The sequence below is a fragment of the Mandrillus leucophaeus genome, unplaced genomic scaffold (genome assembly GCF_000951045.1).
Source record: "Mandrillus leucophaeus isolate KB7577 unplaced genomic scaffold, Mleu.le_1.0 Scaffold2, whole genome shotgun sequence".
Lineage (NCBI taxonomy): Eukaryota > Metazoa > Chordata > Mammalia > Primates > Cercopithecidae > Mandrillus > Mandrillus leucophaeus.
The window spans coordinates 1,117,717-1,130,784 of NW_012102031.1; the positions used below are offsets into that span (position 1 = coordinate 1,117,717).

The 13,068-nt window shown below is 54.6% G+C and overlaps 1 protein-coding gene across 2 annotated transcripts in view; it reads right to left on the reverse strand.

Annotated features, from left to right (window-relative positions):
- The window catches only part of ACO2 (aconitase 2, mitochondrial), a 59,849-nt gene that overhangs the window by 9,983 nt on the left and 36,798 nt on the right, over positions 1 to 13,068 (reverse strand). Inside the window, exons 3-8 of one of the 2 annotated variants that reach the window (XM_011978771.1) lie at positions 11,521 to 11,779; positions 7,741 to 7,833; positions 4,272 to 4,430; positions 3,890 to 4,040; positions 1,854 to 1,958; positions 939 to 1,030 (exon numbers count right to left, since the gene is read on the reverse strand). In XM_011978771.1, coding sequence (XP_011834161.1) covers positions 939 to 1,030; positions 1,854 to 1,958; positions 3,890 to 4,040; positions 4,272 to 4,430; positions 7,741 to 7,833; positions 11,521 to 11,779 — 859 coding nt within the window. The remainder of the gene's footprint in view (positions 1 to 938; positions 1,031 to 1,853; positions 1,959 to 3,889; positions 4,041 to 4,271; positions 4,431 to 7,740; positions 7,834 to 11,520; positions 11,780 to 13,068) is intronic. The other variant, XM_011978772.1, reaches the window with a different exon arrangement.

Consider the following 13,068-nt stretch of genomic DNA (forward strand, 5'->3'; position numbering starts at 1 on the left):
GCGCCCGGCCCGCTTTTGAAATCTTATGACAAAAACGAACTTAAGGCCAGATGCTTTACATGTCATAATCATCAGTAAATGAGAGGCACTCAGCTGTGTGCCCAGCATGCAGTAAACCTCCATCAGTGTTAGTTACGTGAATTCATTCAATCCTCACGACTGTTGCAGGTTCCACATGTGATGGGGCAAGGGGCCCACAGAGGCCACATGTGTGACCGAGGCCACGAAACTTAAGTGGCAGAGCCGAGGTGTGAACTCCTGCAGACGGGATCCTCCGGCCTGCCCTTCCTCTGGCTCTGCAAACACGTGCTCTGATCTGTGGGTCTCAGGGTGCCTCTGAACTCAGATAACAAAAACCCTTCAGGGTGAAACCTTGGCTTCTGCTAAAGCTGAGCTGGTGGCAAACTGACATTCGCTTCTGGTTCAGCAGCCAGAACTACCTCTGCTCTCCCCGTGGCTGTGTCTCCCCCTCCCCGCCCCTCACTCCAGCCTGCTTCAGGAAGCAGTTTGCAGGAACACTGGGCACCCAGGGACCCACGAGTCACTGAGGTGACTTGCTTTTTTTTTTTTTTTTTTGAGACAGTGTCGCTCTGTCACCCAGGCTGGAGTGCAGTGGTGCGATCTCAGCTGACTGCAACCTCTGTGTCCCGGGTTCAAGTGATTCTCTTGCCTCAGCCTCCTGAATAGCTGGGATTACAGGCACATGGCACTACGCCCAGCTAATTTTTGTATTTTTTTTTTTTTTTCAGTAGAGACAGGGTTTCACCATGTTGGACAGGCTGTTCTGGAACTGCTGACCTCAACTGACCCACGCGCCTTGGCCTCCCAAAGTGCTGGGATTACAGGTGTGAACCACCGCCTGGCCCTCAGTATTTAGGCAGGACCCGCCCTGCTCCCCCCTACTCTAAGAAACTTCTTGAACCCAATTGTCTCCTCACCTCACTGAGGTTAACTTCAATTAGTTGGTCATAATGGCAGCCAGGGTCAGGCACCAGGTGATCCTTGAATTCATCAGCTAGATTGGCAATGTCTGAAATCAACAAGGGACGGGGATGGAGCACGTGAAACAGAAACTGCTCTTGAGCGTTCACTCACCACCCACCTGAACACCTGCCACACACCAGGCCCTGGGCGCTGACTAGGCCAATGAAGAAAGCAAGGCTGCTGTCCCTGCCCTTACAGAGCTCACACCCTAGTGCAGGAGCTGTCAGGGACACGGTGACACAGAGGAGGAGCAGCAGCGAAGGTTCAGAGCCGGGGAGGGTGTCCTAGAAGTGAAGAGCTGGGTTTTGAAGAAGCAGTCACTCATTAAGGAAAGGGAAGGGCCTTCCAAGGATTCCACGTGCTTACGGCTCTCCCCATACGGCTCCTCGTTCACTCCCCCCACGCACCACCCTTCACAGGTGCCAGTGCCCTCTGAGCTCCAAAGAAGCCAAGCTAGAGCCTCAGGAAGTTGTCAGGGGAGGCTGGGAAGGTGGTTCTCCTTCCAGATGTTCCCGTTAGGTCAGGAATTATCAACAGAAGTGATCCCTGTCATTTCCGGAGCTTCTGTAGTGGACAGCAGGGACCAGCCCGAGAAGGGCGGGCATTCAGCCACCTTCCAGGGAAAATGAAATTCCCATCCTGAGGTGGGGCTATCTTGAACTCAGACACCAGGCCCTTTAGAAGCTGGAGAGAGCTCCAGACACTCAGAAACATATCGCACCTCTTCAGGGCTTTCTCAGAGCCTCAGACGCCTGTCTGGAGACACTGGGTTAAGGGCCCCTGCCCTACAGGGAAAGGCGTAGCTCTGTCTTGGGGAGGAGCAGGCATGTGACTGTCCCACCCACACGGGCCTGCCCCCGCCAGCTCACCTGCCCGGCCAGTCTTGCTCAGGTACTTCTTCATCCGGTGGTTGTAAGGGAACACGGAAGTGGTGGCCCCAATTTCTGCGCCCATGTTGCAGATTGTCGCCATGCCTGTGGAGCAAAAGAGCTCTGGGCATTGGCTGGTGGTCAGGCCACGGTCCCATGCACCTGCTACACGGCCACCCGCATCTTCACACCAGGGAGCTGCATCACTTCTCCCCACCGAGAGAGATGTGGTGATAGCGGGCCGACTCATTCCTTGAGGCCCTGGCTAAAAACCTGGGCCAGTGAGGGGAGGCCATGGGGACCAGAGCTCAGGGCCCCAGCTCAGGACGGCTGCTGGGCAGAGTGAAGAGGACTCAGGTGAAGATTCAGCCCCTACACACTGAGCTACAAGTTTGGGGCCTGTCGCTCAAGAGACCAAACAGACACCACGTACTGAAGGCTGACCTGGCCAGACACTGCCCAGTTGCTATTGTTTTTGGCAGGGGAGGAACTGGCTCAGAGAGATTCAAGGTCATGCCATAGAGCACATAAAGGAAGATGCTGGCATTCGGGTCTCGGTCTGTCTGCCTGGTGGCCCGCCCTCCTTCAGCCATACCATGCTGGAGACATTTTTCTGTGTCTCAAGTTTTCCAGTGATGGAGGCCGAGGCGGACGGATCACCTGAGGTCAGGAGTTTGAGACCAGCCTGGCCAACATGGTGAAACCCCGTCTCTTCTAAAAAAAAAAAAAAAAAACCAAAAAACAAAAAACAACAAAAACAACAAAAAAAAACAGGCTGGGCGAGGTGGCTCACATCTGTAATCCCAGCACTTTGGGAGGCCAAGGTGGGCAGATCACGAGGTCAAGAGATCGAGACCATCCTAGCCAACATGGTCTCTACTAAAAATACAAAAATTAGCAGGGTGTGGCGGCATGCACCTGTAGTCCCAGCTACTTGGGAGGCTGAGGCAGGAGAATCGCTTGAACCTGGGAGGCGGAGGTTGCAGTGAGCCGAGATCGCGCCACTGCACTCCAGCCTGGTGACACAGCAAGACTCCGGCTCAAAACAAAACAAAACAAAACAATACAAAAAAATTAGCTGGGCATCATGGTACACGCCTGTAATCCCAGCTACTCAGGAGGCTGAGACCAGAGAATCGCTTGAACCCGGGAGGTAGAGATTGCAGTGAGCCGAGATTGTACCACTGCATTCCAGCCTGGGCGACAGAGTGAGACTCCGTCCCAAAAAACAAAAACAAAAACAAAACTGAAATGATACACACTGTCTGGACCACAAAACGTCACAGAACTGGTGGGGCTCACAGGTACCCCAGCTGCTACCAGGCCCCCTGCCTCAGGAGCCACTAGGATGGAGGTAGGGGCCTGTTACCAACTTCCCGGCTGAGCAGTCCCATGGCGGGAGCGAGCCCATCACTGCAGGGGAACCAGAGTTCTGCAGGGCTGCCAGGGAGCCCAGGCAGGCAGCTGGGAAGTCTGGACTGTTGCAAGTCTCCCTGGATTTCTGAGGGCCAGGCATCGAGGCCAGGTCACCAGGACTGACAGGCAGGGAGCAGCCGGCTCCCACCTGTCTTGGAGGCTGACAGGCACCAATCTCTAACCCAAGGGAGGTGTGTGAGGCTCAAACTTCAGCCAAGGGAGAATGTGGGCCTGCAGCTGCTTCATGAATGAAGCCCTGGCTCTGCCCATTCCCACCACTGCCTCTGTCCTCTCTGGATTCGTCTAGATCACCCAAGGTGGCCTAGTGCTATGGCCTGGGCCCAGTCGCAGAAGCTGACTTGGTTCCTAACTGTGTGTGGCCACAGGAAGTTACTGGCAGCCTTGACGGGGGTCTCAGTCTCTTCATCTGTTTAATGAGGGTGTGGACTAGACAATCTCTAATGCTGTCTCCAATTTTCCTTCTACCTCTGTCTATTCCAAGTCCCCAGACGGAAGAGACAGATTCTCAAGGGAAGGCCATTCATTGCTTCTACTCCCAACTGGAGACCCATGAGGCCCAGCACAGGGTAGGGGCCACGTCGCCTGGCCGCCTTCCTCACCAGTGCAGGAGATGGAGTCTACACCAGGCCCGTGGTATTCCACGATTGCACCTGTGCCACCTTTCACCGTGAGGATGCCTGCCACCTTCAGGATCACATCTTTGGGTGAGGTCCAACCAGAGAGGGAGCCTGTCAGCTTCACGCCAATCACCTGGACAGGAGGGGGTGAGGTGGCTGTCAGAGGCCCTGTGTGCCTGTGCCAGCCACAAAGTCAGGATGGGCCCGCTGCCATTCCCATTGCTGCTTACTGGTCTCTGCCTCCCTCCTAGAAGATTCGAGTTTGACTTGTTCCCTTTTTCCTCCTGGGTCCCATCGTCTCCTGTTCATCCCCACCAACCACCGCCCTGAATCCAGCCCAGAATGAGTCCCTCCCCACCCTCACCTTGGGACACTTCAGCTCCCAGGGAATCCCAGCCATGACATCCACAGCATCGGCACCCCCAACTCCAATGCAGATGCCCCCCAGGCCGCCACCATTGGGGGTGTGGGAGTCAGTGCCAATCAGAAGAACCCCAGGGTATGCATAGTTTTCCAGAATAATCTGAAAAATAATCCAAGATGTTAATATTGAAGCCCTCAGCCGAGAATGGAGATGGGGCCCAAAAGGGGTCTACAAAACGGCCCCATTGACCCTGGGCCTCCCGACCACGCCCAGCCACTCTCCCAGGATAGACTGGTGGAAGCAGCCCCGTTTAATCCAGACGGTCTCCAGGGTGGCCAAGAAGAGTCAGAGCCTTGGGAGACAGGTGGCCTGGGCTCTTGAGTAGCTCCGATAGTTCCTGCTATATGGCCTGGGCCTTTGAATGCTGCCCCATGCCTCAGTTTCCTCATTTGTAGCATAGTAACCAAACACCCACACCACCATGACCCCAGGATGTGACAAGAACCAGAGAAACTGTTCTGTGATGGGCCCAGGCCCGGCCTCATCCTGGGTGTGGAGAGTCCCCACCTGGCTTCTCATCGGGGTGAGCGATTCTTCCAGGAGCTGACTCCAGCCCCACAAGATCCCTGAGGAAGAAGTCCTGGGGCCCCAGTGGGTGCACAAAGCTATTAATTTTTCCTCAACTGCAAAGAATAGGGGATGCCTCGTCCACTTCAGCATCTGGAGGTGGCTCTGAAAACCCCTGTGACTTGCTCAAGGGACAACACCACCCTGCCTCATCACCTGTCCCATATCACAGTACTCCCTTCACTGAGGCGCTCCTCCCAGCTGGGGGGAGCACTTCCCCCAAAACATTTGATAAGAAAGGCAGCAGAGGTATAGGGTCAACAAATGAGTGTGGCCCAGGCACCCAGGCACCTCTGAGGCACCAGCCCCCTGAAGCTGCAGGACACTGCCGGGCAAGCCCTGAGCCAGGCATCCTGTGTGGGGGTCTGAGGTCTGGCCCTGCCATGTACTAGTTATTGTGGGACCTTGGACAAGTCACTTCACCTCTCCGAGCTCAGCTTCCCTATCAAAAACTAGCTAACAATCGTGCTCACATCATTGCATCATTAGTGACTGGATGAGATCCTGTCCATGAGGCATGGAATAGTGCCTGGGGGAGGCGACATTTTTATTTATTGTTTTGCAGCAAAAGCCTTCACCTGAGGTTCTGCCGCTCATCTGTCAGATGGAGTTAGTGCCCCACCCATGGATGTGGGGAAGAACACGTAAGATGAGAGGTCTGAGAGGCTCTGTGAACTCTCAGGACCCACCAGTGCTCCCAGACATCTTACAGAAACCCCAGGGCCTCTGCCTCAGGCCAAGATCTGCCCAGCAGACTCTAAGGTGCAGAGGGTCTTGTCTCTTGGGGATGCAGAGGGAAGACCTGGCTGCGAAGAACTGCTGCTACCATGTACAAGGATTTAAGACTAGTACATCCCTAAATAGCCTCAAGGTTGTAAAAGCTGGATCCATGAAGGCTGGGCACACAGAATTCGGGGTGTCTACACGGTGTAGACACATGTGGTCCACATCCGAGGAGAGGTCAGGCAGACATGAGAACTGCAGAAGGTGTCACAATGACGCTGGCCGTGACAGTGAGCTCCCCAGTCTGTGGCTGGGAAGAAGGACTAATGCCTAGAACTACACCTGGAAATTCAGCCGTGCATCCACACAACACACATGTACATTAAGGACCTATTCTGTACTGACCTGCTCCCAAACCCAGACCTAGAGAGGAATAAGTAAGCCACAGTCCCTGTCCCCACAGAGCACAAGATCCAGTGCAGAAAGCACTTGGCACATGCTGGGAACATAATGTGAAGAGATCCCACAGAGGATCCCACTGGAAGCCACTGTGCCAGGCACGGGAAGGGCCGGGGAGGCTCCACAGAGGAACCAGAAAGCTGTGATGTGGAGGAAGGTCTGCGGGCCAAGCAGGGCCAGAGCACTCCTCGGAGGCAAAGGAGTTCAGGTTTGGGTTGGACCTAGTGGACTGAGGCTGCTGATGACGTGACATCAAGGCGGGAAGAAAAGTAAAGCTGCAAAGCACTCCCATGGCCCCTGGCCATTTTCTTTTTAAAGAAACAAACACATGAGGCTGTACACTTAGCCAGCTGGTGGCAGGTGTGAGCTGCCATCACTCACGGTTCCAAACTTTGGCCCAGGAGCTGCCATAAAGGTCTGGCATTTGTACTGAGGTAGAAAGGGAGACACCTGCATTGCAGCGCCCTTCCTAACAGAAAGCCAAGGCTGGGTCCGCCTGACTCCCTCACCCTGCTGCAGAGAAGGGCTTTCTAGTCCCGACAGGCCGCTGTGAATGGCCATTCCCAGGTAGCCCCTTCCTGGCAAGAGTGACGGTTGGGTAGGGCAGAGGAGTGATCCCCTGCTGGCTCTGGTTTCAGAGCAGGGCAGTGCTGGGGGCCCATGCGGGGTCAGATTACAGCCTGCTCAGCACACCCTGAGGAGGCCCGGACAGTGAGGTCTGCGATGAGGTGGGGGGAAGGGTCACTTTGCAAAGGTGCGAAGAGGCAGGTTTCATACATACAGGGTGGATGTAAATGAACACAAACCAGGTCAGTGGTCTTTAACAGTGCCCTTGGAAGAAAGGGAAGCACCTACCTCCCCAGGATATACATGTTCACACTTGCACTTCCAGAGATGAAACTGTCCACCAAAAGACCCATCCTTGGGACACCTCAGAGGAGTCCCTGGCTGACATGGCCACATGACCTATGGTACCTCCACTCTACAGAACACCATGAGGGAGCCAAAACGAATCCGAGGAGAGCACCACGTGCAGAAGCAGAAAGAGCTCTGGGGGTGAGGAAGGTGGCAGAGCAGCACGGTGGCACAGGGCACTTGCTCCAGGCCAGCCCTCCTGCCCACAGGTCCTGGCTCCACAGTTGGCCAGCTAGCTGTCCCTCTGTGCCTCAGCTGCCTCCTCTGTAGGGTGTGGATAGTAAAAGCACCTACCTCACAGGGCATGGCGAATATCTTTCTTTCAAGTGCTCAGCCTAGTACCTGACACACAGTATGGGTTCATCAAATGTCAGCGATGCATGCCACAAGGGGTGACACTTGTGAAAAAAAACAAAATAATACCATGTTCTGTATGAGAGTTTACGGGAATAGAGATGCTTGAATACACGCCCAGAAGACAATGTGGAAAGAAACATGTCGCACTTAACATGCTGGTTACCTGGGTGGTTAGGAGGGATTATTTTAACTTCTCACCCAGAAAATGAGAACGTATAATGACATAATGAAAATCAGTTTCAAAACAAAGGAGGAAGACCATAAGAGCTGATGGAGATGTCATCCAGTTCCCCTCAGCCCCGCTGGGCCTCGAGCCCCCTGCCCCCATAGGCCTGGAACATACTCTCTGGCTTGGGCTCTTGGGACGGCAGGCTGAGCCCAGCTTTACCTGGTGAATGATTCCAGATCCAGGCTTCCAGAAGCCCACGCCATATTTGGCACCTGCAGTTGCCAGGAAATTATAAACTTCCTGGTTGATGTCCTATCGAGACAAATCAATAATCGGGTGTTAGCAACATGGTTTGTGTTCACGTGACCCTCACCAAGCCCTCCCCACTCCACTAGCCTCCCCCTTCTGACTCTGAAATGCTGGCACTGGAGACAGGCCCTCTCTTAGAGACCTTCTAAAAATAATTTCAAAGAGCTTGGATGTTGGCCCAGTCTCCACTAGCAGTCCCAGAGAGAAAGACAGGGGAGCAGAGATGGAGCCCCAGTTCTGTGACACCTGGCCAGGGTGGTGGGTCTGGAACAAGTCCCTGCCCTAGTCTGGGTCTCAGTTTCCTTATCTGGAGAAGGGACTGGTCTAAATAATTGCCAAGAGTCCCTGTGGCACTCAAGTCCCCAGCCGAGGCCAACAGTGCAGAGGCAGGCCCTGGCCTAGGCGCAGTGGCCGGGCATGGTGGCTCACGCCTGTAATCCCAACACTTTGGGAGGCTGAGGCAGGTAGATCACTTGAGGTCAGGAGTTCATGACCAGCCTGGGCAACATGGCAAAACCCTCTCTCTACTAAAAATACAAAAATTAGCCAGGCGTGATAGCGCACACCTGTAATTCCAATTACTCGGGAGGCTGAGGCACGAGAATAACATCAACCTGGGAGGCGGAGCTTGCAGTGAGCCGAGATCTCGCCGCTGCACTTCGGCCTGGGCGACAGAGCGAGACCCGTCTCACAAACAAAACAAACCAAAACAAAACCCCCCGAGGCTTTTTTTGAAATAACTTGCTGGAGATCCCAGACTTAGGCAACACCTGAGCGAGCCCCCTGGACTGGGGTCCGGCTGTCAGAAGTGCTGAATTCTTGCTAATGTGTTTGATGGGCCCAAATGGAAGGCTGTCGAATGGACCACTGTTCTGAAAAGGAGGTTTCAGCAAAAGGAAATGATGACACGGGCTGTAGCCATCCTGCCTGTAATCCGAAGGAAGCTTCCTTGGGGGACAGGGAAGGGCCCACTGCACGGCAGATGTGAGGCCAGGATTTATCTGGAAGACATGGGAGGTCCCTGGACAAGTGAGACTGACCCCAGTAACAAAAGGGTGGGACTCTAGTGGACTCTACTGAGCCTCAAAGGGGGAACTAGGAAATGGGACCTGCCAGCCTCTGGCATGGGAGAGCCATGCTTCTGAGAAGGGACCCCAGCCAGCGCCCTCAGACCCTTGACAAGATACACTCAAACCACACACCCCTTCACTGAAACTCCAGACCAGTGTGCGTCCTCTGAAAGCCCACTGGGCTCCCCCAGATAAGAGAATGGCAAAGAACGTGGGTTTCCAGAGCAGTCTCTTTCCAATTAATAATTAATACACCGGCTTTTTCATTTACAAATCAGTCACTTATGAAACTGGTATCCAGGACAGAAGGCTGTGGTTGTGTCTGGGCACATGTGCCTATACGTCTGTGTTGAGTGTGAGGAAGGGGTGTGGGAGGACCCCAGACTGGTGCCAGAGTCTCGGCCTGGACTCAGCCTGGATCCCTCTCTGATTCTGTTACCTTAAACAGGTCACTGCCTCTCTGAGCCCTAGCCAGAGGGACACTTTACAAATACATGTAAAGATGACCATATTCTAGGCCAGGCGTGGTGGCTCACACCTGTAATCCCAGCACTCTGGGAGGCCGAGGTGGGTGGATTACCTGATGTCAGGAGTTTGAAACCAGCCTGGCCAACATGGTGAAACCCTGTCTCTACTAAAAATATGAAAATTAGCTGGGTATGGTGGTGGGTGCCTGTAATTCCAGCTACTCGGGAAGCTAAGGCATGAGAATCGCTTGAACCCAGGAGGCAGAGGTTATATAGTGAGCTGAGACTGCAGTGAGCCGACATTGCGTCACTGCACTCCAACCTGGGGGTACAGCAAGAAGACTCTGTCTCAAAAAAAAGAGACCATACTCTTTCCCTGCTTAAACCATTCTAGGACTCTGAGGATGGTGACCACAGCCCTTCTCAGAGCCCTCAAGTCCCTGGCTGCCCCTGCCCACCTCACACCACCCGCTCTTCCAAACGCAGAGAGCTCCAGCACTACAGTCCCCCTCTCACTGCCACAAAAGCATCAAGTTCCTTCCTGCCCCAGGGCCTTTGCAAATGCTGTTCTTTCTAGCATGTTCTTGCTCCAGTCAATGCAACTCATATGTTCAGTCCTCAGGTTATCTGTCACATCCTCAAAGAAGCTATCTCTTTCCCCCAACATCTAAATTAGACCTCTTTTTTACACTGACCAAGTCCTGCACTTTCTCTTCCTAACACACACCCAGATCTGCAGTTACCTACCTCGGCCACTGTTTAGCATCCACCCCTCCAAGCAGATCCCTGAAGACAGGGCCCCTGCCTGACTTGAACACACTGAACCTCAGTACCTAGCCCAGTGCCTGGCACACATGAAGAATGTTCAATTTGTTGAACGCATGAGGGAATGAGCTCGGAATCCTATGACCGTGAATCTCATCTCCAGAAGGTTGACTCTGAGCCCATAAAGCAACCAGAGGGCCAGCCCCTGAAGGCAGTGGCCCTGCTGTGGGCAGCTGTCCCCAGGGCTGAAGAGGACCCACGTTCCTGGCCATGTGCAGCTCCCGGCACTGTGGGAGCTCCTGTAACATTACCCCCACCAGCGTTGCTGCTAATGTGGATACCGCCAGCCGGCAAGCAGGACTGTCCTTTCAGCTGAGTGGAAAGAGCCACTGTGGAGCCAGGACACACACCAGGGGGCCAGGGTAGAAGAGAGGGCCTGAGTGAGAGCGCCGCCCTGAGTGTTTCCCATGGGTCTGGGAGGCTCCGAGCAGTGCTGACCCCGGGAGCCAGAGCACTTTCAATTGCATGCCCACAGGCCGCAGCTCTGCCAGCATTCAGCTCCTGCCAACGCCCCTCCCCGTGAGGGGGTTCACTCCCACTGCAGGGGCTGGAGAGTGCAGAGGCCCAGAGCTAGGAGAGAGTGGCCCGCTGTTGCCAAGAGTAGACTGCCACAAAGAGTAGACTCCCACAAGCTGAGCCTGGGAGAAGGAGCAGGAACTCGATTTCATGGAAGGGTGGGGAAAAGCTTCGGCGTGGCATACAGCCACCCCCATGTAGTTAGGCGAAACTCACAGAAGAATGGTCCCCAAAGGAGGTTCCTCAGTGAGAGAGCACCAGAGTGGGAGCCAAGATCAGCGCTGAGCCCTAATCGTGCCCTCATGTAGTTACAGAACTCAAGTATGGTGCCACTGCCGCCTCAAATGTACAAATAGTGACCCTAGCAGGCCTACCTCCCGGACAGGGTCCTCGGAAGGTCAGAGGAGAGCGGGAGTGGGTGCAGATGGGATGCTGGCAAACTGTGCTAAGATGCGCCCCTCACTGCTCAGGCAGACAGGGACGCCTTCCAGAGCCCCTTCCAGGGCTCTGCAGGGCCCCTTCCAGAGCACCTGGCAGGATTCAATCATCTTCCAACAGGACAGAAAAAGGACCTGCAGTGTGGGAAAGTCAAGGATGACTTCTACTTTCTTTGGGCTTCTTCTGTATTTTTTAACACAATGAGCAAGTGGTAGTTTTAGAAAGAGTAAAAAGTAAACTCAAGTTTTAAAAGCAGACCAATCCAAAGAACTGTGAGAATTTGCAGGCAATGCCCTGGTTTGCTCCAGTGTGAGAGTAAGGCCTCTCGCCCAGTCTTGCCCACTTGCCCGCCCCCAAGGCCACCTTCCACTCACCTTGGCCCGGCGCAGGTCTTTCTCGCCCCCGAGCTGGGCCTCAATCAGATGGTCACAGTGGATGGTGGACGGCACGGCCACCTTGGGCAGCCCGCTGCTGATGAACTGCAGCATGGCCATCTGGGCCGTCGCATCCTGCATGGCCACACGGTCCGGCCGCAGCCGCAGGTACGACTTGCCCCGCTCGATTTCCTGGCCGGCAGGGTCATCCAGGTGTCCATACACGATCTTCTCCGAGAGGGTCAGCGGCCGGTTCAACCTGGTGGGAGAAGAGCAAAAGGGTGACCTGGTGCCAGCTGCACGGCCTCCTCCCACCCTGCCTCTCCCTCTCAGTCCACATGGCAACCTCAACAGTGGCCAGGGTCAGGGAGCCTGAACTCAGGACCTCACGTTCCACTTGGGTGGGGACTGCTGGGTCCTGCTCAGTGTGCCACCTCCTCACCTCCCGCAGCACCTGGCACTTGTTAGGTGCTCCACAATTACTTGGTGAGTAAGTGAAGGACATCACAGGAGGGCAGCGCTGGTTCTTTTCAAAGGATCCTGACTTTCCCAGCATAGTAACTGCTATGATCTACTAAGTCCCCGTAATATGCATATCTCATCATTCTCGCCATTTAACAAAACCACCAAGAAGAAATAGGCTCAGCAGAGTGACCAAGTTCACAGATAGATTTCGCTACTTCCCTCTGTGCCCTCAGCCCCACTAAGGCACAGGGAATCAGGACCAGCATCCCCTTCACTTGTCCCCCCTGTCCACCATCTCCAGCCCTCCACACCTCAGGCCTGGGATGCCTGGCTACCCAACTATGACACTAAAGCTTTGCCCATTAGCTCTGGACGTAGACAGGAGTATCTGTCAGTTTTCAAGAACAGAGACCCGGTCACTGCCACCGGCCTCTCACTGCTCCTCCTCTTCCTAGACCCCATTTCCCCAGAGACTCTACCCCTCCCTTCCTCTTCAGAGCCCAAATGGGAATCCAAACTTGCCCTGGGGTCCAGTCCTGTCAGGACTCAACCGTCTTCTCCCGCCAAGCCTCCCACCCATCTACACCGAGCTCTGTGCAGGTCCACTCTCCCTACCAGGCTCAACATTCCCGCTGACTCCTGGCTGCACCCACACAACAGCTCAGCCGCCCTGCCTGCCACAACAGCCCCTGTTGGACCTCACCCTCTGCCCCCGAGAATTCTCAAAGCCTAGGCCAAGCTTGAGACTTCCTTCCTAGGGAGGAGCAGAGTTTGACCCACACCCAACAGTCTCTGTCCTATTGTTTGAGGCCCAGAAAAAAGTTTCAGACTGGGAATCAGAAGCTCTGAGTTAAACCCTGACCTGGGGCCTGGTGTGGTGGCTTACGCCTGTAATCTTAGCACTTTGGGAGACCAAAGGAGGAGGATCACTTGAGGCCAGTTCAAGATCAGCCTGGGCAACAGAGTGACACTACATCTCTATAAAAAATAGAATGAGGCCGGGCGCAGTGGCTCACGCCTGTAATCCCAGCACTTTGGGAGGCCGAGGTGGGTGGATCACGAGGTCAGGAGATCAAGACCATC